The 27,183-nt window shown below is 33.6% G+C and overlaps 1 protein-coding gene across 1 annotated transcript in view; it reads right to left on the reverse strand.

Annotated features, from left to right (window-relative positions):
* Positions 1-27,183, reverse strand: part of FAM172A (family with sequence similarity 172 member A) — a 197,818-nt gene that overhangs the window by 148,969 nt on the left and 21,666 nt on the right. The window contains exon 3 of the mRNA XM_021707472.1: positions 23,960-24,151. Coding sequence (XP_021563147.1) covers positions 23,960-24,151 — 192 coding nt within the window. The remainder of the gene's footprint in view (positions 1-23,959; positions 24,152-27,183) is intronic.

Consider the following 27,183-nt stretch of genomic DNA (forward strand, 5'->3'; position numbering starts at 1 on the left):
GAAAATGAAAAACAAACAAATGAATATAAAGAAGGAAAAGAGGAATCAAAAGGAAATAAAGGTTAAATAATTGATATGTTTAATAACTGGTATGTTTTCTGGTAAATCCAAGATTTAGTGACCAAGTTTTGACTACATCACTACTTCTTGCCACCCTTCAGGAAATGTATACTGAGTGGATAAGCAGACAAATGAATGTGAATCTTCTTAATGAAGATTGGTATATGAGTCAATTGGATTTCTGCTTATAGGAGAGAGAATGGTGGAGAGAGTGCCAATTTGTAACCACTGAAAAAGCTTTTGGTATCACCAAAGGAATTGGAGTATCTCATAAATAACTTGTTTGTTTGTCAATATATACTGCCAACCAATGTTTTCAGGATGACAGAAGATATTGAGAAAGAAAACCAAGAGACAGGAGAACCAAACAGTGAGTAGGAAACAAATAGGAAATAGGAAACAAGTAGGACTAAGTAGATACACAGAACATGAAGTGCTGAGCACTTGTTCAGTGCCTCTATCGGGAGGATTTAGCTTGGGGGAGGGAATATGTAATTCAAAAACAGACTGGGAGTGCAAGTTGTGAAAGTATCAAATCACACAGTCTTCTGAGAAGATCTCTACTTTTTCCCAGTCTGCATTAGCTAACTCAGATAAATCACTTAGTCATCATGCACAGTCTATTCTGTGTGTGCTTTTAAGGAGTGTAAAATGCATGTAGAACTTGGATGCTGTCAAATGAAAAATGGCTCTGAATGTTTCTCCTGAATGTTTAACTACCACAGCTTAAGGTGATCAATCTAAAATTAGCAATATCTGAAAGAATTTCCAAATCCTTCAAAAGGAGTAGTCATTTAAAACAAGAATGCTAAGAAGGCATTGCCCCAATCAAAATGGCAAACTTTAGATTGCTATATATTGTAATGTCTTATTCTATTTGTGTCTATCATTTATAAGGATGAAGACAAACAATTAAATCACAGACGATATCTGTTATTAAGAAGAAAACCCTACATGAAATAATAATTTGCCACTTCTTCCTCAATAAGGCATTTACACATAGAACTTGTACTAAACTGATGATAAGAAACTGTCTTAAAGACCCTGGAGAATGAGAAACTTACAATTTTATTTAAAGTATCCAAATTAAAGCTATGGTAAACAGAACATGTCAGAATGAATCATTCAATTGAGCAAACAATAAAGACAGCCCATGTACTTGTGTCTTACAAAATGTGTTCACATACTCTAGAAAGCATGAAGACAGATTAGTTTAGGGTACCTGGGTCAGACAGCTGAAGTGACTTTCCTATCATATGAATTGCATATTAAAGAAGGCTACAACATCTTTGATTCTCTTCCCAATAAGACGTGGGATCTGAGATCCCTCTTCTTGAATCCGGGTACATTTATGACTGCTCTAACCAGGAGAGGATGATGAAAGTGACACTATGCCAGTTTGAGGCCTGAAACGAGATATGGTAGTTTCTGCATCCTTCCATACATGTACAAAATCTGACTGTGCAGGGGCTGCCATGCCAGAAGATACTAAAAATATCAGCATTATTACTTAAAATACCAATTGTCTAGCTATTAAATTATATCACACTTACAGTATTTCTAACTTTTATGATAATGACAGCAGAATGAAATTCTCCATGAAAGGGAGGATTTTTATCTATTCACTGATGTATCACCATTATCTAGAACAATCCCTAGTATACATTTATTATATTATATACAATATATATATCAGATGCTCAATTTGTTAGATGGATGAATAAATAATTCTACAAATAAGTATAGTAGCTCCCCCACCCCCTTAACCTCAGGGGATATTTCCAAGTTCCCTAGTGGATGTTGGTAGCACCAAACTAAATACACTCTGGTTTTTTTTTTCCCTATACATATATACCTATGATAAAGTTTAATTTATAAATTAGGCACAGTAAGGTATTAACAACAGTAACTAATAATAAAATAGGATAATTATAACAATATCTACTCTTGTACTTTGGGACACCAAATTTCTCAGTAAGTACAGGTTTGTGATATTAAATCTTAAATCACAGTACAAAAATACCAAATGCAGTACATATAGTACAGATATTATCCATTTTCTAGGCTATGCCTGCATACCCCATGAAAAGAGAAGAATTTTTTTCCTGCCTCAGATACTATATTTCAAATTATTGGGTATTTTAATATGCCTTATACATTTGCAAATATGAAAACTTTAATTTTCAGTCTGAAGGGAAATAAAAGAATATTTCCGTGTACCCTAATTCTTGTGGATTTTATCGAGGTGCTTCATGTAGTAAAACTTTCTTCTGCAAAATTTGCCATGGAATGATAGTTCCACTCCAGATGAGTTACGGTGGATGTGATAAAATGCAAATGTGGGTTTTCTGAATGCTAATTCTTTAAGAAAGAAGTGAATCCTATGGCAGGACATGGGTCCCACATAGGGATATTAACACCATGTGATCTGAAGGGAGTCTTTTTTTTTTTTTTTTAAGTATTAACAAGTTTCTGATGCAAATGAATTCTATTAGCCCAGGTAGACTGTGATGGGCAAGGGCAGAAGTGTTACAGCAGAATGAATGGAGGAGGCAAGGTGTAAGGACAACAGTGAGGTCAAGATGAGGTCAAACTCATTTCAAGGGAACTGAGCAGGACAATGTGAACAAAGACAGGAAGAAAATGATGCAGGAAATCCGATTGTGTTGTAATTTAGGTCACTGAGAGGAAAAGGCTCAACCCAAGATGAAGAAGACAGCTTGGAATCTGCCAAAAAAGGATCTACTTCTCCAGGAAACAAAGAAATTAAGAGAAAATCAGCAAATGTTGGCACCAAGGAAAAGTATAAGTAGAAATATAAGGCAAAAAAGAACCCAAAGACAGAACAGAGAAAATACAAAATGAATATGCCCCTAGAAAGGAGCCTGGGAAGAATTAGGAAAATTTGGAGAAGGACAATAAAGGTCTTGGCTTTGGTGTGAGGTACTATTTATAGATCTTGGTTGGCTGCACTGTGTTGTTGGGAACATTTAACCCCATCAGCCAATTTCCACGCAGATCCACAATTCTCACCTTGCTCCTCCCCTTTGCTCATTCCTCCCATGTGACTGGTGAACTGCTATTGGTGGTTCAGCTTCTTCCTTCTCTTCCTGCCATTCTGGGCATCCAGGTGCCCTTAAGAAGCACAATCCTTTTCTGCCCTGAGATCCATAAGCTTCACATGGGAGGCTTATGGGTAAGTCTGACTAATTCTGGGGAGACGCATGAGGTAGTCTATTTGGTTATCAGACCTATCTATTTTCCAGTGTATTATTTATTAGTAATAAAGATGACATATTGATCTTTATCCTCTTGTTCTCTCTCAATTGGTTCTAAATTTGGTTGCTGAAAAGACAGCTGCATGCAATTTGAGGTGTTAAAATATGAAGAAAATGTGCATCGTAGAATTGACAAAACACAGTAATTTGATACCCTAGTATTATGATTTGCTAATTTGTGAGTATATATATGTAAGAAGGAGAAAGGGGTAGAGGGATAGGAAAGCGAAGGAAAAAGGAAGAAGAGGAAGAGGAGAGGAAAACATGACTAATATTTAACTATCAACTATCCAAATAAGGACTTATCCATTCAAGTTACTAATTCTCTGTAGACACAGTAGCTCTACTTCAGTTTCAATTCTAAAATCAACATTACCTATCCCCCCTTTTTTTTCTTATTGGAATACAACTCTTAGTCCAGCATGAACTGGAAGTTGTGCAGAGTTAAGTTTATATATCCACGTAGGCTTAGAAACCAGGATAAGTTTTGCAAACCAACACTCTTGATTACTTTTCTACAACTGTAGACGAACTGCTGAGATTGGTCTTTTGCACCAATCTCATTGTAATACTATTCATCCAAAATATGAAATGGGAAAAATAAAAGAATTGAGAAAGAAGAGAGGAGATTTTAGAGTTCTATTTTTCACACTGTGACTTCTTCATTAGTTTGATTAAAGTGTTTGCTATGAGTACCCTGAATCTCTGATAAATCCACATTAACTTTAAATCCAAATTCATCTATAAACAAATATGAGATTTTGATGTTTACTCCTATTTTATCTCACCTTTCTTAACATACGGTGGCCTTACAACTTTCCAAATAACAAGATATTGAATTTTATACTGTTTTGTGTAAAGTTCAACGCATATTACAAGTGAAATATACTAACATGAATACAGGTTATGTGGCTCTTTTATTATCTAAGTATGGACAAAGAGATCTAAATAAACACAACAGATTTTTTTTAAGAAGTGTTTTTCCAACTTTTAGATCATAAGGGTAAGTGATCTAGTTTAAATTTTTATTTTTGTTCCATTGTTATATTAATAATACACATATAGAACAAGAAAACTACAGCTTTTGAATAGTATTTTATAAAGGTTCCAAATTTAGCTAAAGGAGTTTTGTATTAATTATTGAAACTACAGATCCATGAAAAATATGGATGGGCTTTTTGGGAAAAATATCAAGACGTATACTGTGACATACTAGAAAAGAAATAATACTCTTATTGACTTATTTAATATATTTTCTATATAAAGAGGAAATCTTATAAATTCTTCAATGTAACATAAAGTTAACTGGTAGTTAATAAAGTCTACGAAAACAGATACCTTTTTTTGGTAATAGTCTCTAAATCACAAAAAAAATAGGTGGAAAAATGCTTAACTGTAATGCATTCCTGTGTTAAAACAAATACTTTTCTACCATTAGATCCAGAATCAAGTTTCTAATCATAGTTACAACTTCCAAACACTGTAAAATAATTCTGTTCTTTTCATATCAATGCATTTTCATTTTTACTAGAACTAATTACCTTTAAATAAATGATTCAGACATGTCAAAAGCGACTCTCAGGGAATGTTTCAAGAGGTCCCAGTTCCCTGAATTATAGCCTAGAACATCTGCTTAGCAATCTGGCAAGTAGTACGAAGCCAAAACAGTGTATCTCATATATGGGAGTTGTATCTGACCTCAAGAATGTGACAGCTGGCTACTTGCCTATAACTTTATACTGTAAAAATCTAAAATTCTGCATACAAGAGAGACTAGTAAAAACAAGTGTGCCAACACCAGAAGCATGAAGTGTATATGAAAAACAAGTTACTTTAGGAAAGTAGAATTGTTGGCTTCTTCATGCCAAAGAAAGTAAAAAACATTGTTTAAAAAAATGTTTTACTTAGTAAAAAAAATTAAAGCAACATAATAATTTGATTTTCTTACTACTCAGTAAACCAAAACAAAATAAATTTACAAAGTTAAACCTGTTCTAAAAGTGGAGGAAATAAAATTAAATCTTAAATTGGCCTCTCTCAGAAATAAGTGCTTAAGATACAAACTCTTAGAAGCATTCTAAGATAGGATCAGTTAGAAAAGAAATGCCTTTAGCAACTAAATAAGTGCAAATTAGTTTTATTAAAAACGGCAATGAGCAGTTATAAGCCACTTGACATATACTCTAGACCTAGGCATGAAGATATCAGTTAGAGGGTATTCATAAGTGGACTGGCAAGTACTGCAAATAAACAACATCACAGTGTCAGAGACAACAGCAGACTCACCTTGATCTTCACTAATCAACAGAGTTATGAAGGCTACATGACCAGACAAGAAATGACACTCAGGGCCATTGCCTTATTAGACTCTGGTGTGGCCATATGCTCTTTCAGCTATGGCTGTTGCCTTATTTCCTGGTTTTGGACCCCTCCCCTACCTTGGAGAGGTGAATCTCCTCTTTTTCTCTCTCTCTCTTTCTAATTTACCTTCTAAATAAACTATATTTTCCAACCTAAAAAAAAAAAGGGAAGAAGAAGCAATGACACTTAGGTCAGTACAATCTACATTCAAACTGATTTGGGAATTTTTAATTAATCTCAAATTCAGAGATCTAGAAACAGATCAATACTGTATTACCTTCAGGATCATAGCTGACTACCAGTTACTAATAAAGTTAGTAATAAAGTAGCCTAAAGATCTCTTGCTGGAAAGGAGATTTGAACTTTCCCACTGTCTACCATATTTTTATAGAATTCAAAATTATTTCAAAGGTGAATGTCAATTGTTTGACAATATGCAAATGATGACAACACAGTTTTAATGATATTTTATGTTGGACAGTTACACTAAGGATAATGAAAATAACCGGTGTGATATAAAACTGGAAGTTGTATCTGCCACAACAGTGGAAGCCTGAGACAATACTGTCCCACGTATCCAGTAGTAAAATTTATAGCACCCTCATCATATAATACTCCTGACCCAGAAAAGTATATCTATGCCCATATTAATCTTCATTTCTTCCAGTATTTGAAAACTGTGGCCTGAGTCTCAAAGAATTAATTGATGAATTAAATGAAGTCTGGAATACATCTTTGTTGTTTCATTTTTGTCTTACTATTAAGACAAATGAAAATATCAACTATTCATTATTCACACTGCATCACAATTGACAATATTAACTGTAAACATTGGGTGATTATCCATATGAGTCAACTAAAACATTCTATGATAATCAATTAGCCATATGAAATTTACTACAGAGTACTGCACATTTTACTATTTGCAAGTGAAACTGTTGGTCACAAGGTGCATGTACATTCGGCTTTAACAGATACTTCCAAACAGTTTTCAAAGTGGTTATGTTAACTTACACTTATACTAGTGTACACATTTCAATTGATCCAGGTCACCTATATGCAGCCAATATTTTCCTTTCTGAAATTCAGCACAAAAATAATTTCTTTTTTTTTTTTGAGTTGGAGTCTCATTCTGTTGCCCAGACTGGAGTGCAGTGGCCGCTCCCAGCCACCACAGCCTCAACCAGCTGGGCTCCAGCAATCCTTCCATCTCAGCCTTCCGAGTAGCTGGAATTAAAGGCGCGTGCTACCACGCCTGGCTAATTTTTTATTTATTGTAGAGATGAGATCTCACCAAGTTGCCCGGGCGGGTCTTGAACCTACGGGCTCAAGCAATCCACTCACCTCAGCCTCCCAAGGTGCGGGATTACAGGCTGAGCCACCAAGCCTGGCTACAAAAATAATATTATTCTCTAATATAGTTTAGAGATATGGTACAATTTCAATCCTACCATTTATGTGAAAATTTTAAAAATTCTCTGGTTACCCCAAATCTCAGACTACACTTTCATGTGCAACCTTTAACCCAGTGGTTCCCAACTGAGAGGTGTTTTTGTCCCCCAGAGAGCATTTGGCAATTCTGATTGTTAGAATTAGTACGTGCCACCAGCATCTAGTAAACTGAAGATAGGGATGCAACTAAATATCCTATAACACACAAAATAGTCCCCACATCAAAAAAATACCTTACCCCAAATGCCAATGGTTCTGAGGATGATAAACCCTGCTAAAACCTAACCAACTCCTGCTTAAATATATATACTTGAGTGGGATTTAAAAAGAAAAAAGAATGAAAATGGATAAACACAAAACAGCACAGGATATGGATCCTTCTAGGTAAACATCATTGTACTTGATAAACAATTCAATGTATGTGCTCTATTGTTAATCACGTCCAAAGAGAGTCTTCAAAATGCATACAAAGTACCAATATTGTATGTAAACAATTCATAAAAGATTATAATATTTCATATCTCATAAAAATTAATTTTATTCTTATAAAATTCATTTTGTTATACAAAAGCCCATTCAAATATAACAGAATTTGAGTTCAAAATTATTTTAAATATATTTATATTTTTATTTTTTCCAAAAGTCTATTCTTTTTAGGTTAATATGTCAGAAAAAAAAGAATGAAAGGGAATATGTTGGCAAATTCATACATAGGAAAATCAAGGACTATTCCATTAAATTTTCACTTGAATACAATGTGATTTAAATAATATTCATTTGTAATTCCTTAAATTAACTTGGTACTTCTGTTGAGTAATAAAAGGTGAATAAACTTTGTATCAGTATATCATACTTGAACATGGTATACTAAAAGCATATATAGAAAAGGTAATAGTTAAAATGAAAGACAAAATTATTGTTCTAACAATAAGAAGGCAAGATGAAAACTCATTTTGTTCTTTCTTAAAACCCCAAAACATTTCAAATCATTCTAATTGAAATTCTCTCTTTTAAAGAAATACTTTAAAATGGATTTTTAAAAATACTTCTAATTGGGTATTTCCTCTTAAGAAAAAATTGGCTGGGCGCAGTGGTTCAGCCTGTAATCCCAGCACTTTGGGAGGCTGAGGAGAGAGGATTGCCTTTGCTCAGGAGTCTGAGACCAGCCTAGGCAACTTGGTGAGACCTCGTCTCTACAATAAATCACAAAAACTAGCCAGGTGTGGTGGTGTGCTTTTGTAGTTCCAGCTACTTAGAAATCTAAGGTGGAAGAATCATCTAAGCCCAGCAGCAGGTTGAGGTTACAGTGGCCCTAAGGGTGCCACTGCACTGCGGCCTGGGTGACAAGAGTAAGAAGCCAACTCAAAAAAAAAAAAAGAAAGAAAGAGAGAGAGAGAGAGAGAGAAAAGAAAAAGAAAAAGGAAAAAAATTTCTCCATTCAAAATTTGTGATTGCTAGCTAGGTGTAGTATATCACACCTGTTACCAGCATTTCAGGAGGCTGAGACAGGAGGACTGCTTGAGCTAAGAGTTTGAGACCAGCTGAAGCAACACAGAGTGATCCCATCTCTACAAAAATTAGCAAGATGTAGTGGTGCAAGCTTGCAGTGCTAGCCACTCAGGAGGCTGAGGCGAGAGACTTGATCTCCTGAGCCCAGAAGTTAGAGGCTGTGGTGAGCTGCGATCGCACCGCTGCACACCAGCCTGGGCAACAAAGAGACCCATTCTCTAAAAACAATAAAATAAAATGTTAATGCTAGAATGCAGACTGAGACATTATGGAGACCAATACAGAACTTGAAAAATATTATGAAATTAACTTTATTCTCTGCCTCTTCTTGAAATCTAAAGAAAAGGGAAGAGCAACACTCAGGAAAGGGGTAAGGATGTCTCACAGAAAAACTTGTCATGTCACCAACAAGTATATTTCATTTTCTGAAAACAGCTGAATGTAGCTATCAAAAGCAATTTTTCAAACCTAAAAATAAATTTGCAAATGACAGTTAATGTTACATGGAAATAATCAAAAAAGTACTCTTGCTGAGTATGACCACTGCCTAGTACTAATTAATATAGGGTTACTATATACTGTACACTATAAAAGAAAGATGAATACTTTGGATCATAATTATATTATTTCTTTTAATCCCTTTCATGACCTTAAATCTACCTATGCCTTCTGTCTTTAGCAGCTTTGAAAGAGAATTTTCAGTTTGGGAGATATTTTAATATGCCCATTAGAAAAATCTTAATATACCCAGTACTGATCGTGTTTTCATTAAATCTATGTAGAACAAGTGATTACTAGTTGTCTCATTTGTTTTCAATCACAAAATGTCAATTCAAGAATCATCTTAGCCACTCAATTAATATATATTTTTAAAAACTGAAAAGGTTTAATTATAAGCACATTGAATTTAAATTGTTAGTAAATAGCAGATTAGGTAATTGTATGGTTTTATGGGTGCTTCTTCCTATTTTCTGCCTATTAGAATTTCTTTAAATTCCTTTCAAATATAAGTAGTTCTACAATTTATTATTTCAGTAAGAGTAGTTTTTACCTACTAGTGTTACCTTTTACCATTTAAGACTTGAAGTAGCAGAATTAGTAAAAACATGGTCAAGATGTACTTTTCTGGATAAGACTTGGAAACTGAAATCAAGGTTGGAGATTTCTAAAAAGACTAGGCTAAAAATAAACCCATTTCATTTTTTAAAATCATTTCTCATTCTCTAAATAACTTATGACATCTTATCTTGAATGATTTCATGAATACGCAGCCTTACGAAAATTATCAACAAATTGCTCCATTTTTCAATTTGTGTTTTCTTCATATTGGTAGCAACTGAATGAATAGGGCTAACTGTCCTAAAGAAAAAAATATTCTCAGGGGGGAAAAAAGCACTTTTTATTTTATCTGTGTTAACTTACATTGTTAACATAAAAAATCAACCACATCTTCCAAAATATTAATATCATTATTAACAAATGAATGACTATCCCAACAAAGAATCTTTGTTAAATACATGCCACTCAATGAATAAAGTATTTAGGCCATTTTTCCATGATTGTTTTTATAACAATACATAAAAAGTTGTCCATCTTCATTATTCAATTACAGGCTTATAAATATAAAATCTTGCTTGTATGTACTTGAAACCTTCAATCCTTCAAAAGTTTTACAGCTCAAATGAGTGTGCCTTAGGCTAAATAACCTTCGAAAGCCCAGCAAAAGTTAGTAAGAGAAGTAGGACTATAAACCTACAAGAATTTACACTGTGTTTTCAGACATACTTTAGAAAAAGCAATAGGGGGTGTCAGAAAAGATAGAAGAGTGAACAAAAGGCCCAAGAGTTGCTCTCTCCAGAGAACAACTGATGTTAAAAAGTATGCAAACGCATCAAGAAATGAGAAATAAGCATGTTTCTCATCCCAGCAGGTCTGTGCAATTCCTCCATGCAGGTTTTTTCTGAAGCCTGCTCTTTTATTCCTATTTTACAGTTCACCAACCACCATTCTCCTCAACCTTTCCCTCCTCCCCAGCCCACAGGACTGACTATCCAAATGTCTGGCTTTTGCCTAATTTCTGCAAGAACAGAGGAGCTCCATTTGACTAGATACATACTGTCTACCTCATGCCTGCTCTTCTCATTCAAAGACTTCTCCCATAAGGCATTTACTCATACTTATCTGGACATGGATGAGCATGTTACTTGCCTGAAATTTTTGAACTGGGACATTCATGTAGAGAGAAGAGCTGCTGAATGTGTTTATGTGCGAGATACTTCACTATTTCTGTATTTTCAATTAATGGCAACACTTAGTATAGCAACCTCTTCTCTCCATTCCCCAAGCAGTGAATAATCCATGAAAGAATACATTAATACAAAGGAATTCAAAATTTTAAAATTCTCTGTGATATCTTTTGCAAAACAGTAATTCTTTTTGTAATTAGGAGGCAAGTTTTAAATTAGAAGAAAAATAAAGAGAAATAGATTAAGCTTTTTAAAGAGGTAAACTGAAGTTTCCTATGTTTTGATTTCTTAAAGTGGGACATATCTAAGCCAGAAAAAAATTATTATAAAAACAGGATCTATAGAACCAATCTAAGACCTAGTAAGACCAATTCAGAACATCTAGCACAGCATCATTATTAAAGAGATGAGAAAATTACTTATAGCATTATGAAAACAATATACCTTCTCTACGATGTAGTTTTAAAAGTTAAATATCCCATTGCTTTGGGAGAGAAGAGCATGAACAATATTGTAATATACATGTTGAATATGACATTAAATATCCATATATTTTATCTCTTTTCTACATCATTATATAATGATAGTAGACAGATTTTATAGAACACGTGAAATATTAAAAATATTTCTTCAGTCTCACTGTAGGTTTCCTAAGACCATATCAACCCATGCACAATTTTTTTCACTATTGTCTAATGAACTTTTGACTTGTTTACTATTTTTTTCAACAAAGATATTCAGAGAAAAGAAAATATAAAAGTAACAGCAAGTTAAATCACAGTATAAGTTAATCTGTGTGACATTAGAAGATACTATTTATATTACGGTCAGTTATAATTTTTCTTGCAACCTCATAACAGAGGACTTAGACTTACGGATAAATCAATTCTTCAAAGCATCAGCATGATCTAATATACTTATTAATGAAAGAGATAGATATAACAGAGTGAGCTAGAAAATGGGGTCAAAAGCATTATGCCACACAAATGGCATGAAGGAGTATGGTGGTATGTGTGACTTTAAAACAACATGTCTAAAACAACATTCTCAAGTCCCTCAATGATAAAAGCTCACTCCTCTTTAGTACTTCCTGGCTCAACTAATGATATACCATCCCCCCATTAAACAAGTCAAAACACAGGTGTCAGATTTGATTATTCCCTTTCCTTCACTTTCCACATACAATCAATCATCAAGACCTATTATTCCTTTCTATTTTTAATCTCTCTTTTTTCCTCTCCAGTTCTATAAATGTCCACTGGTTCTTCAACAGTTCAACCTACTGTTTCAACCACATATATTACTTCAATAGTATCTTTCTGGTCACCCAACCCACTCTTCAAAGTTGTGATAGAATCAACTTTCTAAAACACAAATTGGTCATATTATTTCTCTATTTAGAAACGCTTTGATGATGTACCCCCATAACTCTTAAGATAATTTACAAATAACTTAAAAGGACATATCAAACCCTGATCTCTGTTGCCTGATCCTTTTATTCTCTCTCACACATCAAACTCTGTGTTCAAGCATTATTCAACTAATCCCTCTTCTGGAATAACTCTCCCCACCTCCAAGGGCCTACTCATACTAAAAGAATTTATGTAAATATCACTCCTAGAGTGAAGGAATTCAGAGATGCTGTCACTATGCTTACCCGTGGTCTCTTATGATTATAGTTTTTGGTACATATCACATTATACTAAATTTGCTTGTCTCCCCTCATTGAACTACAATGTCTTGAGGGCAGGCACTATTCTTTATCCATTAGTGTACCCCCCTAAACTTAGAATAGTGTTTGGATCTCAATAAACACTTGACAGATCCATAGATGAAATGGAGGACTGATGGTTGACAGAAGGATGGATTTGACAGATTAAGAAGGTTAGAACAAAATTTTTGCTATTAGCAACTCTGAGTTTTAAAAAATCATTTATAGAACACTTAACTTTCTACTTTGTAGGTACAGTTATCCCTAGAGGGTGAAATTAGTGGTCTCTCCAACCCTCCAACAAAGTGCTAAAACTAACTTAATCTCATGACCTCTGAGTCTTTAGAATAGCTGATAATATGGATACAGAAAAATCACTGCCAATATATAATTACATGCCCAAGAAGAGACCTACCCAATCATGCTGTTATAGGAAACAGGATTATAGGGCAACAAGATTCATAGAGAAAAATGGAGAAAAACAAAACAATAAACAATCACCATCTCCACCTCCATCATTATCAACATTATTTAAACATTTATCATGTGACAACCATTAAAAGAATTTATATGCATCATGTTTCTTTTTTTTTTTTTTTTTTTTTTTGAGTTGGAGTCTCACTCAGTTGCCCAGACTGGAGTGCAGTGGCCGCTCCTGGTCACCGCAGCCTCGACCTGCTGGGCTCCGGTGATCCTTCCACCTCAGCCCTCCAAGTAGCTAGAACTACAGGCGCACGCTACCATGCCCGGCTAATTTTTGATTTATTGTAGAGATGAAGTCTCGCCAAATTGCCCAGGCGGGTCTCGAACCCGTGGGCTCAGGCAATCCACTCACCTTAGCCTCCCAAAGTGCTGGGATTACAGGCTGAGCCACCAAGCCCGGCTTGCATCATGTTTCTATTTAAGAATAGAAAACTGAAATTACACTCTAGGAATTAAGACTACTTATACAAACAATTATCTACATCCAATTATATTCATATATGTATGTGTGTGTATATAGTTAAACCTCTATATCCATGGGGAATTGTTTCCAGAACTTCCTGAGAATGACAAAAATCTATGGATATTCGTCTTTTATACATAATGGTATAGTATTAGCATATAACCTACACACATCCCTCTGTATACTTTGTTATCTCTAGGTTACTTATAATAACTAATACAATGTAAATACTATACAAATAGGTGTTATAATGTCTAGAGGATAATGACAAGAAAAAAAATCTGTATATATTCAGTACAGACACAACTATACATTTTTAAATTTTTAAATATTTTCATGCTGCAGTTGGCTGACTCCATGGATGCACAACCCACAAATATAGAGGGTGGACTATAGTCTGTTTTCAAAAGTAATCATAAATCCCACTGCCTTTGGCATTTACATGAATTTGAGCATCATGGAGCACACAATATAGCAGGTTAACATCATTCATGACAATTTTTCTCTCTACTAAGAAACCATTTCCATAATATGTTACAACAAAATGCTTAAGCAAATGATTCATTTAAAGAGTAAAAATTACATTTCTAATTGGCGAACGCAAATAACTGCCTCTCTAGATAAATGAATGGATCCCTTTAGTTTGGTCACAGAATACAAAAACTACACCTGTTTTTCATTTCAATATTAGATTTTCTGATTTTATTATACTAAAATAATAAATAGAAAAGACTAGAGAAAGTATTGGGCCAATATTTTTGTCTATATAGTATAGAGTATCTCAAAATACTTTCCTTTTTCAAACTGACTCATAGCTTTCAACTTATTAATATAATGTTAAGTGCTTCCTATACAACTCATTTTTTTTTTGTCTAAAGTGAACACTGCAAATTGCCTTGGATGGGCGATAATGAAAAACAACACCATTTATTAATTTTGTATAAGTTATCCTCCACCCAAGAGATTCCTTGGAGGAGAAGAGCAAGTCTGAATTTCCCTACACAGCGCCACAGGCACGAAGTGTGAGAAACTAAACAAATGCATCCTGTAGAGAGAAAAAATGCCTGCAAGCAGCAGATGACCTACTACACACCTTACTATACAGTCTTTGATGTTATAATTTGTTAATTTCCAGGAAAAAAGACCATTACCATAGCTTAAGTTTGTTCTGACAGAAGTATTTAACTTCTTTAAGTTTTTGATCATAAACAGCACATACTGTTCAAACTGGCAATACATTTCAAGCCACTACAATATCAAGTAAATGTGCCTGAAAAGTTTAATGAAAAGACAATTTCTTACTATCAGAAAATGCCAACTAAGAAGTACATTAAACTTTCCCTAAGAAAGTTTAAAAAATATTCTTGGCATCTGCTTCCTTGGATAAATGTTCTCTTAAATATGTTCAAGATCAATTCATTGTAAGAAAAGATAATTTTATTCAAATATGCAGCTCATGGTATGAATAAGCAAATACGTATTTCCCAACAGAATTGACAAGTCTTTCAAATAATGGTTTATTTTTCTTTTTAAATCAACACTACTAGGCTAGCAATTTGGTATTTTAAGATTTACAAATATTTGTATGCATGTAGGCATATGTGTTTGTGTATATGTATATAATCATGAATATGGTTCAAGATATACCTATTTTTAATAAAGAAATAAACTGATCCTTATTAGTGAGCTATTATTCAACATACTACATCCAAGCTGCACCATAACAACTACATAAATGTATACACATATAACATCATATCTTAAATTGTATCCTTTATTTATTAACTGAGTTTCCAATCTACATATACAATCACAAAGATAACAATTAAGAAGAATTGTTTTAAAATAGCTAAACCTAGCCGGGCTCGGTGGCTCAGCCTGTAATCCTGCGCCTTTGGGAGGCTGAGGTGAGTGGATTGCCTGAGCCCGCGGGTTCGAGACCTACCTGGGCAGCGAGAGCTCATCTCTACAATAAATCAAAAATTCAGTCGGGCGTCATAGTGCATGCCTGTAATTCCGGCTACTCGAAAGGCTGAGGCGGAAGGATCGCCGGAGCCCAGCAGGTCGAGGCTGCGGTGGCCGGGAGCGGCCACTGCACTCCAGTCTGGACGACAGAGTGAGACTCCAACTCAAAAATAAAATAAAATAAAATAAAATAGCCAAGCTTCAGTAACACTATTAAATACAGGAACACTGAAAATTAAAACAAAATGAATGGTTTTCATTATCAAAGGGAGAGGTAAAAGTTGAATTGCCTGCTTAACAGTATTTTCCCTAATTTAAAAAATAAGTTTCTTGTAGAGAAACATTTATATCATTATCACTGTGTTACCGCAGAAATAAAAGGCCAAAGGAGAGCTTCTTACAAATATTAATTTGTACCTGTGATGTCAACTGAATATTTCATTCTGGAGTTTTGATTTAGAAAATAAATTTCAAGCCAGGCTCGGTGGCTCAGCCTGTAATCCCGCGCCTTTGAGAGGCTGAGGTGAGTGGATTGCCTGAGCCCACGGGTTCGAGACCCGCCTGGGCAGGGAGACCTCATCTCTACAATAAATCAAAAAATCAGCCGGACGTGGTAGCGCATGCCTGTAAGCGCCGAGCAGGTTGAGGCTGCGGTGGCCGGGAGCGGCCACTGCACTTCAGTCTGGGTGACAGAGCGAGACTCCAACTCAAAAAAAAAAAAAAAAAGAAAGAAAAGAAATTTCAGAATAACCTATTTTCATTCAGAATTTAAACTGCAGCATGTGAGTCGGAGTCTCACTCTAACACCCAGGCTGGAGAGCAGTGGTATGCTCACGGCCACCCCCAGAGTTTACCTGCTGGGCTCCGGCGTTCCTTTCACCTCAGTCTTCCAAGTATCCGGAACTACAGGTGCACGTCACCGTGCCCGGCTAACTTTTTCTTTATTGTAGAGACGAGGTCCCGCCAAGTTGCCCAGGCTGGTCTCAAACCCGGGGCCTAGGCCTCCCAAAGTGCTGTGATTACAGGCTGAGCCACCAAGCCCGGTGCGGCACGTATATTGTAACAAAAATAATAGCTTGCTATGCTATGCCATTTCTACGTGGCATTGCTAACATGGTTTTAATCTTATGACTTATAAAGTCAAATGCGAGTGGTCTAAAAACCATATCAGCTTTTGTTTTTAAAATGCAGAATGTACACCTAACACAACATTGTGCTCCTTATTAGTAACTAGGATTCTCCCAAAAGCTTCAGTCTTAAAGAGGCACACTCATCCCTTGATACACATTTCATAAACAGGGCGCCATCTTCTTTCCAATAAGGATTATAAACACAAAGCAACGACACATATCTTAAAGTTGTTGACATCTGAATGCATGCTTGGTAATATGGGGTTACTAATTTTATTTACATTTAAACTGATAAGAGTTTATTCATCTTAAAACATAAAAGTATATGATTCTAGATAGACGAAGTATACCACCAGTTGCATTCCACCTAATTCTTATAACACTTCACTATAAATTTTAAGTAGTGATTTGTTTTCTCGCCAGAAAAAAACAAAAGACTAGACATTCCTGATAAAAAGAGTTAAAACACTGTTCTGTTACTATCCAGAATTACTGTTGAAATTCAGTCTTAATATAAGGAAGTTACATTGCAAATAAGTAACTAACAGATATGTCAGTTTTGCATTAAATCTTTAACTAATAATTAGTCATTAGTTAGAATTTCTAATATGTATTGTAAAAGGCAATTTAAAATCATATTTCTTTAAAATTTCTTTTATTTATATAATGCAAACAGTTGAATAAAGCCAAATAATATCAAAATATCAGAAGCAAATAATGAGAAACATAAAATACTACTAAACGACTCCAGTGAAAGTTAATAATTATTTATCCTTAAGTTCACATGCATTAAAATGGTTTATTTTATTGATTATATTAATATAATACATTTAACCTAAAGCCTGTTGATTTAAATTTAAAGTGCAAACTACTCTTTCATAAACATATTACTTATAGTTTGCTATCTCAGTTATTTCAAGTAAAAGGTTATTTTCTATTACTAAAAGCTGATACTCTTTCTATTTTAGTTATTTTCAAATTAAAGAAATTCAGGGGATAAACTGACAAATAATGATGTTCAAGATAAACAAAAGCATATTATAAACAACAGAAACCACAAGTACAATAAGAAATGCAAACCTGATCTATCTTTAATCTTTTGTTAAACCTAGGCTACTCAAAAATTGTCAACTAATTATTCCATTTATTGATGACATTTTTCCCTGCGAAGTTATATTAAAAGTTTAACCCTGAAGCAGGTCATGGCTTCTCTAATCTTTGAAAGTGTCCAAAGCATTGATTATAACTACAGGAGGTGTTGCATTTTACCCAGAGAATCTTACCCAGCACAAGCTTACACACTCTCACTCCCTAAACAGCTCTGATTCAGCAATTCAGATTGCTTTAGCTGATTAAAGGAAGAAGCATAGAAAAGGGATCAACAGTTAAAGTGAAATAAAAAGGGGAAAAAAAAATCCAGATCGTGGTTGTAGTAGCACAAAGCTCAAGAGAAAAGCAGTTTTGAAAAAGACATCAGAGTGACTCAAAAAAAGAACAACATGACAGAAATTAAACACGATTTTTATGTTCACTTTCTATGCATTTAAACTCATCTCAAAATCCATTGAAATTCTGATCATACACAAACCCCAAGGCTTTTGACATACTTTAAAAAACCCACATCCTCTCTTTCTCTTTCTAAGTCTCCAGAGTCACTTCTTAGGTAGACAAGAAAAAACATAATTCAAATATGCATGTAACTGAGAAACAGAAAACCAAATTATAATTATAACCAATATTTTTCATGTAAAAATGGTACCCAATTGTTTTAAAATTGAGTATTTTTCCTCTTTTAGTGAAAAGGCCTAGGTCGGCTTTGAAAGGTATTTGAAATCAGGTATAGACACAGGTAGAGGAATAGATATTAGGTATAAGAGACTTTGCAATATTTCTCTTAGAATGCTGACAACATCAAGGTGTTCTCTATACTATTATAGATAACTCACTTGTCTATAGAAAGAATGCATGTCAATGCTTTATTAATTAATTAGTTCAGCACTAGAGACAATCTAGATGCAAACAGCCATCACAGAATGGTTTAGCATATCTATCTCAGAAACAGGAACCAAAATTCCAGAAAGTAATTGGATTTTCAAAACTGAACATAGGTTTTTCTCCCCAATTCAGTCATGACAGGGCCAGAAGGTAATGATATATCTGCCATGATGCACCAAGCAGACCTGTCTTCTGTCAAGAGTTGAAATCATAAAGGAATAAGCTGTCGTTAACAACCTCTCTCCAAACACTAGAGCTGTCATCTCATTGTTTTCTTTTGCTGGCATGGGGGCTGGTATGGCCTCATATACCCTGTCAGTTCAGTAATGTGCTAAGCTTTTAGCCTTTTCTGGAATTTTTGACTTCAACAATCTTTTACAAAGTCTATAACATAAAAATATATTTTCTTAGATTAATTTATATTTCTGTCAAAGTTTGCTTTTAAAATTTAGAATTAGTGACCTTGGCTTCAAACTATAGTTTAATACTCCTATATTTCAAATAAGAAAAACATAGCATTTATTCAAAAATTTTTTTTGAAATATAAATTTCAGTGGTCTAAATTCAATCACTCTTTAAGGGGAAAATCAGTAATTATTCAAAGGAGCTGCTTGTATTTTTCTATTCAAACATTTACTGTTAAATTCATTTTGAAATAAATCAATAACTACATTATCACAATAAGCATATTTAATGAATATTTCCTTTTAAAAATTTTAATCATAAAATTAATCTCTTTTAAAATATAAAAGTAAAACTTGCTCAGAATAAAAAAATGAAACAAAAAAATAAAGAGAAAAATTGAAAATGAAAAGTTAAACAGGAAACGTCACGGTATCTTGCATAAACTTTCAGGAACATTATTCCGTGTCCACATATGTCCCTAGATGCATACATATACATGTGTAAGTGTACTTCTTAAATAAATAACGTCATTTTTGTGCTTTTATCCGATAACTCTTAGACACCATTCCATATCGATGAACTCACATGCACACACATATAACTTGTTCTTTTTAATAGGTACATAAACTTCCTTAATATGAATATACCATTTTTAATCAAATAGTTCCCCACTGGTAGATGTTTAGGTGGTTTGAAGTTTTTGTGTTATTACAAACTGCTGTTATGAGCATCCTTGTACATGTACTTTGTGAACAACTCTACTGTAAATTCCTACAAATGAAATTTAAGGTTGAAGACTGGTATACATATTAAATTTAGGAAAATATTACTAAGCTGCCATCTAAACAGATTACTCCAATTTACATCTTCACCAATATCTAAATTTAATATTATCAATGCATTGTCAAGCAATTATAATCTGCCAACCTGATATGTTGAAAAATGGTATCTTGTTTTAATAAGCATTTTTTAATTTTCACAAATATTTAAAATGACTATCAAAAAAAGCACCAACCCCTATAAGTCACTCAAACAGAAGCATATTTAAAATTGTCATGCAATTTTCATGTGTTTGAGGTCTTTAAAACCTTAAACATGAATTTCTTGCCATACTTGATATTCTGCTTATACTACAAAAATATCAAATTATTTCTCATAAGTAGCTAGATGGCATTATTCTTCTTAAAAATAATTATGCCCTACATTAATATAGTACTTTTATTTTCTTACTACTATCTATGAACTATAGGTACCCACTAAAATCCTGTTAAAATGTCCTTGTCACCAAGTTTGCCAAATGCTTATGTTGGTATAGCAAGATCTTGCAGTATTTAAAGACCGGGAATTGAGAGCAGTAGATGTGAAGGTATTAAAAAAGTTTATTACCCAAATTACAGGAAACAAATTATACCCTATTCTAGATAACCATCTATAATGCTTCTGTGTACATTTATGGGGGAAAAAATTCTAATCCTGCAATCAATCAGCTTGACAAACATATCTGTCAAAAATGGAGAAAAATCTAAAATGAAATAAGAAGAATCAAAAAGTCAATGACCAGAATACAAAAATTAAGCCACAGTTTATGAAAAAGGAAGCAAATGATTGAGAAACGAAAAAACTCTAACTCAACTTTCAAAGTATGCAATTCATATCAGAGTAAAGTATCAGTTTACTTCATTTTTAATTTAGTTCCATTATAATTGTAACAACCTCTAAGATAAAATCCTCAAATATTCTAGTGTGATGAAAAGTGCTACATAAGGGGGTTCTCTCCTGAGGTTTACAAAGCACTTGGTTATATAGAAATTTACTTTACATATTTGTTTAAAAATAATATTAGTCATAAAGTGATTGCCTGTCATTGGAACAATCAGAAAACATTTCATTAAAATGCTATACTGAATTCTTTTAATTATGTCTGTTATTGCCATAAATTATACTAAAATATCAGTGAGAAAATAGAAAGAAGATGGAACCATCAGGACAAAAAAAAAAATGAGAGAGGAAGGAACAGAGGATACCGATGTCAATTCAACTGTAAAAGTCTAAGTCGATGGAGTGGATACTTGCTTGGTATTACAGCAGAAACTCAAACTTAAGAGCCTACAGAGGGAGATCATGACTGAAAACAAGACAACTCATCCAGAGAAGTCCACAAAGACTCAAAAAATGGGCCAACAGTTACCTTGGAAACCCCTGGAAAGGGGAGGCCTTGAGGTAAAAACAGGAGCACTCGTCATATGTTCAAGTAAAGTGTAGTCCAAAAAACAAACCAAAAAAACCCAAAAACCAACACCAGCTCATAATCTTACATTGTGTGGCCAGCCCTTTCATAAGAGTCAAGAGGTTTTTCCTTTACAGAAAACGGAATCCAGAGGACTAGACTGTGGGGCATCAGGTTACAGACAAGGAGGAGAAAGAGATACGAAGCTCAATCGGGTAAACTATGCAAAATGTGAATAATGAATTTTTAAAAAGCTTCATTCCAAAATATGACTCAAGAACTTTAAAAATTCCATAAAAGGGTTAAAAGAAAAAGTAGGAAATCTTCCAGAAACTACTGAAAATATACATTAAATATAAGAGAGAATGGTTCCAATCTTCACTCCTCACTCTGCCTTCAACCAAAGTGGCTTCACAGGTGTAAACATCATACTTTTCACAAATCAGTCCACTTAAAGAGAAGGTTCTACTGTTGGGGGGTGGGGGAAGCTTTCACCTTACAATGACAGAAATCTAACTTTCAGAATTTCAATCTTATACCAAAATCTGCAGGGAAAATATAGAAATATTATTAACAACACTAAGTAAAGATGATAGTGTCTGGCCCCCAGAATATCACAATTAACTTCAGTTGTGATATGAAAACTGACAGACCATGAAAAATAGAGTAATGGTTCCCAACCTCGTAAAATGTGGAAATTTTATTTAGATACAATTTTAGAAAAAGTCCAAAGGCAGAGCAAACCTGATCATAAAGTAAGGATGAGGCAGCTTCTTCTTCTGCCCGCTTCTTAAACCATCCTTTCCCAACCACCTTCCCCCCCAAGACAGAACAGGCCTTCAAGAAAACACTATGGAAAGGTAAAACCAAAGTAGTAAAATCACTTTATCTGGATTTAAAAGTGCTGTTTCTAAATGTTCACCAAGAAGAAAATTACCACAATATGCACTGCATTGCTTAGAAATCAGTTGCTTCTTTTCAAGGAATCATGAGTTGCCATTATTGAGAAAAACAGGAAAAATTCAAGGTAGTGAAATGCTTTTATCCTAAAACACTATTCCTACTTATAAGAACAAATTGATTTATTATTCCAATGTTATTGACAAACTTCATTCTCTCTGTTTAGGATATTAACAGATTGCTCAAATAAAGACGTTTGACATGGTTTCCCATATACTCTTTTACCTCAAAAACCTTACATGATAATAAAATATTCCAGAATAAGAGAGGCTTAGAAGAGCTATAGCAAGGACAATATAATTACACAAAATATTTCGCCAAGCACTGACATGTTGAGAGCACCTGATTTTCTTTACTAAGTTATATTTTCAAATATTCATTGAATTGTGAACACATTTCACATATAATAATATAATGCTCATCCAAAAATATACAGGATCTGTCCTAACTACAAACAAATGTGTCAAAGAAAAAGTTCATATCACTATTCAAAACCTGAAACATGATATAGTTTAAATATAATGTTCTATGTGAGTTAACTTAGTCTAAACTTCAATTTATTTTAGTTACCTCAATTCTACTAAAAAATACACTATTAAAGTTAGCAACTAAACCAATAGTAAAGTCTTTGTGCTCTTTGCATATCCATAAAGACTAGAAATAAATACATAATTAACCTAAGAAATTCTAATTACAGCATTTTTAGAATTTCAAAATATATAAACTAAAATATTCTTTGAGAGTTACACTGAATCTTCCTACTATTTTTTCACAGTTAAAGAGCTGAGAACATATTATCACTGACCTTTGTAATCATCAGTGTATCAAAGAATTCCTTTCTAATTTCAAGTATAAAAATATAATAATATGGCTCTTATAGATAAAAGAAATAAAGTTTACATGAACACATATTCCTTTACTTTTTACACTAAATATTTTATACAAGATGTTACTTTGCTTTTTTCTGAAGAAAATTCCTACTCACATGTAAAAGAAACCATACTTCACCAAAATCTTGTTGTTCATTGGGGAAATTAAGAATAAGACAGTTAAACAAATGCAGTCAAACATTAAGATCTACCAATGCTAGGTCTGAAAAACACTTTACTCTTACAGAAAAGAAGCTCTTGAACACATATTTAAAATACCAATTTCAAAAAAGCTGGAATGAAATAAGAATAAAGTAGTCAGTAAACATTACAATTTACTATTTTGTGTGCCTGTGCCTTAAGCTTAAAGCATCTTATTTGCTGCGGGTGCTAAAGAATATTATAAAGAAATGATAAAAACACATTAAGTTATTACAACTTTTCTTTTAAAACATAGAGGTTGATTTAAAATAGCAGATCTCTTTTTGTGTTTAACTTCATAAATCAGGTAGGCAAAGGTTTTACAAAAGTAGTCATGGTATTTTTGTCAGAAGTATTTTCATTAATGTTGATAAATATTTGATAGTTTCATTTCATGTCATTAAGAGCATTTTTGAATAAAAAATATTTAATTTAAAATACATTATCTAAATCTTTCCACACTCAAGATACCACTTTGTATTTCTTTGTAACTGCAAAATAATGCAGAATAATCTTTCATACAAGTAAAATAAATATCAATTTGAAGATAAGATAATGCTTAGAATACACTTTTTAAAGAAACATGATAAAATATAATAAAACAGAACTCTAAATTTTCAGGAAAAAAAGGAAATTGCACTTACATCCATAGCTCTTTTAATAAAGGGTATCTGTGTGCCACTGTCCAGATCTTCATTTATAATAAGCCTTCTAGCCCACTGACCTGCCCTGACAACACCACTACCATGAATTAAAACCATCAGTTTCTGTGGATTTGTCAAAGCATCCTCACTCATAAAGATAAAACTCTTTGGTTCACTCTCAATGGCATCTACCTGTAATTAAAAAAATTAAATAATAAATAAATATTTTCTGATCAGGCATATACATAAATATGAAAACAAGTAAAACATTAAAAGCATTATAAAAAATTAAATGGTTACTATAAAATTATAGAAGTAAAAACAGCTTTAACAAATTAAAATATTCAGTAGAGATTAACAATTACACATGAAGTGGATGAGCAAGAGAAGACAGTAATTTAAACACAAAAATATAAAAAAGAACATGAAAATATCTCTCTGTATGTTATTATATATTCAATATTATACATTATCACTATCAATAAAAATAACTATTTTTAGTGCTTCCTAAAGTCTACATGCTAGGCTATCTGTTTTTAAAATATCATCTCATTCAATCACAATTCCATTAAGGTGGTACTATCATTATACTCATTTATAGATGATAAAATTGTGGTTTAGAGAGTTTAAATAAGTTGCCCAAGGTCACACAGCTATTAAGTCTATAATTCCATAATAGAAATATATTGCACCAATAATAAACTCTAGTTAGAGGATGCACCTACTGGAACATCATCTATTAGCCAGAAATACCATTACATTTTTATAGGGAGAAGGGAGGGGAAACTATTTAAATATTCAAACATCTACTGCTCTATCTAAATGGACTTTCAAGTTTCATTCAGATTGTGAACACAAGATTATACAATTATTCTACCAGGCAACATTATTTGTGTACTCTCATAAGCTTACTTTATGTACTATTTACTTAAGGAATAAAAAGTAAATATTCTTCTACTAATATATACATTCCCATATAAAGAAGGTCAATCCACATGCTGTGTAAATGCAATAGATCTCCACTTTGTCAGCTATATTTGATCATGCAATTATAAAAGAAGAAATACACAAAAACTCCAGAAGCCAAAAAATGCCCTGGATTCTAAATATGAGCAGTCACTATACCTGGGAAAAGAAAAGCAAAATAAAATTTCTCTACTTCTAAAACAATCAGATAGGCTTCAGTGATAGATGGCTTAGGCATTTGCACAGAGCACACATGGCAATAATTTTAGCAAGAACATCATGGCCACAAGGCTTAAGAAGAAATACCACCTTCTAACTGAAGCCCACCCTTACTACTCCATTTAAAATTTCAAACATATGCCCAAGAATTATCCTAGTCCTCTTCCATGTTTTATTTTTTTCCATAGCACATACCATGATCTAAGATTGTATGCATTATTTTATTTTTTAGAGACAGGATCTCACTCTACCGCCCATGCTGGAGCACAGTGGCATGATCATAGCTCACAGCCTCAACCTCCTGTGCTCAAGGGATCCTGACGCCTCAGTCTCCCAAATAGCTGGGAGTACAAACATGCACCAACAGGCTCACCTAATTTCTTTTTTTTTTTTTTTTTAATTTTCTTAAGAGATGAGGTTTCACTCTGTTGCCCAGGCTGGTCTCAAACGCCTCACCTCAAGGGATCCTCCCATTTCAGTCTCCCGAGTGCTGGGATTACAGGTGTAAGCCACCATGCCTAGCTTATGCATTACTTTATGCACTTGTATACATATTTGTTTAATCACTGTCTGCTCCCTACACTAGAATGTAAATTCAGGAAAGCACAAGGTTCTCCATTTTGTATCCAGCCACAGACCTAGTACCTAGAATAGAGCCTGGTACATTGTGATCACTCAGTACAGAAAGAAATGAATAAATTTTTAGAATGAGAAATCTTATCAGGCATTCCAGTGGCTGCCTTTAGATAAAAAGCATTTAACTAAGTAATGCATCCTCTACGATGGTTATAATACTTGCCTGATTCAGAAAGCAGATATTGAAGATTAAACGAATGTATAGTTATATATAATTTTAAAAGAGCTATACAATATTAAGAATTGAAATGATAAAACTGCAACTTTATTAGTAGTAATGAAAAATATAAGAAGAGAGGTATAAATGTAGCGCAATCTCATTAGCTTCAACAGCATGCTATGTCCAAAGTAAGCAAACTATAATGATGATAACGAATATGACAGAAGCAACACAAGATGAGACACGGATGAGAGACAGAGGAAACCCAAACCTAAGAAGAAAAGTTCCCTTTTTACCTAGGAGCATTATATGAAAACAGAAGAATCACTCAGTGGAAGGAAGGGAGGGAAGGAGAGAGGAAGGGGAGAGAGAAAATGGTGATAAGAACAAAAAAATTTAACAGGCAAAGCTGTCAATGTACAATAAAAAAAAAAAGAAGCCACAGGGATTTCTCTATTCAATTACCAAAGAATATATACATCTAAATATGCATACAGAAAGTGCCTCTTAAAGTCAGGGAGGCCTTAATGAATCCTGGAATGGCTATGGAAATGGACATCTATTTACCTTAATGAAAAAACCTGTAGTTATAGACTTTCCACTAGGTGCTGATCACTATCTCTTTCTTCCTATTTGACTAAGTCCCCTGTTACCAAGGAACTGAGTCAATTTTTTAAGCAATGGAATGTTGCCATTTTGAATCCCAGAGTGTTTGCTTTAAAACTGAGGGTGCTTATTTTCAGAAGATAAAAATGTATTTTTCATAGTATAATGCAGTTGAAGAGTTTTTAAGGGCCTATAAATTAAGGTAGCAAGAATAAATGAGTAAAAGTTTTCACTTAAACAGCCATAAAAGTTGACTTTGCAAATATAAGACTATTAGAATATTCAAGAAAATAACAAGAAAAAATTTAAAAAGGAATAATGTTAATGATGATTAATGGGTAAGAGCAATATTTGAACTGGTCATTAGCTAATATTCACCTCAATCTAACACAGAACTCTAGACTCTGCACATTGAAACTACAACTTACTCTATATAAAGTTAGTACTAATTTTAAACAAATATCTACATGAATAAAATAAATTTTTCTTCACCCATCTAATTAGGTTTGGACATATGGATTTCTGAGGCCATTTATCTTCAAACAGTGGTAATTCATTAAGCTATGCTCATTAAAAAATACATACAGGCCGGGCTCGGTGGCTCAGCCTGTAATCCCAGAACTTTGGGAGGCCGAGG

Source organism: Carlito syrichta, unplaced genomic scaffold, assembly GCF_000164805.1.
Source record: "Carlito syrichta isolate Samal-C Ts95f unplaced genomic scaffold, Tarsius_syrichta-2.0.1 Scaffold118060, whole genome shotgun sequence".
In the NCBI taxonomy this organism is placed as follows: Eukaryota; Metazoa; Chordata; class Mammalia; order Primates; family Tarsiidae; genus Carlito; species Carlito syrichta.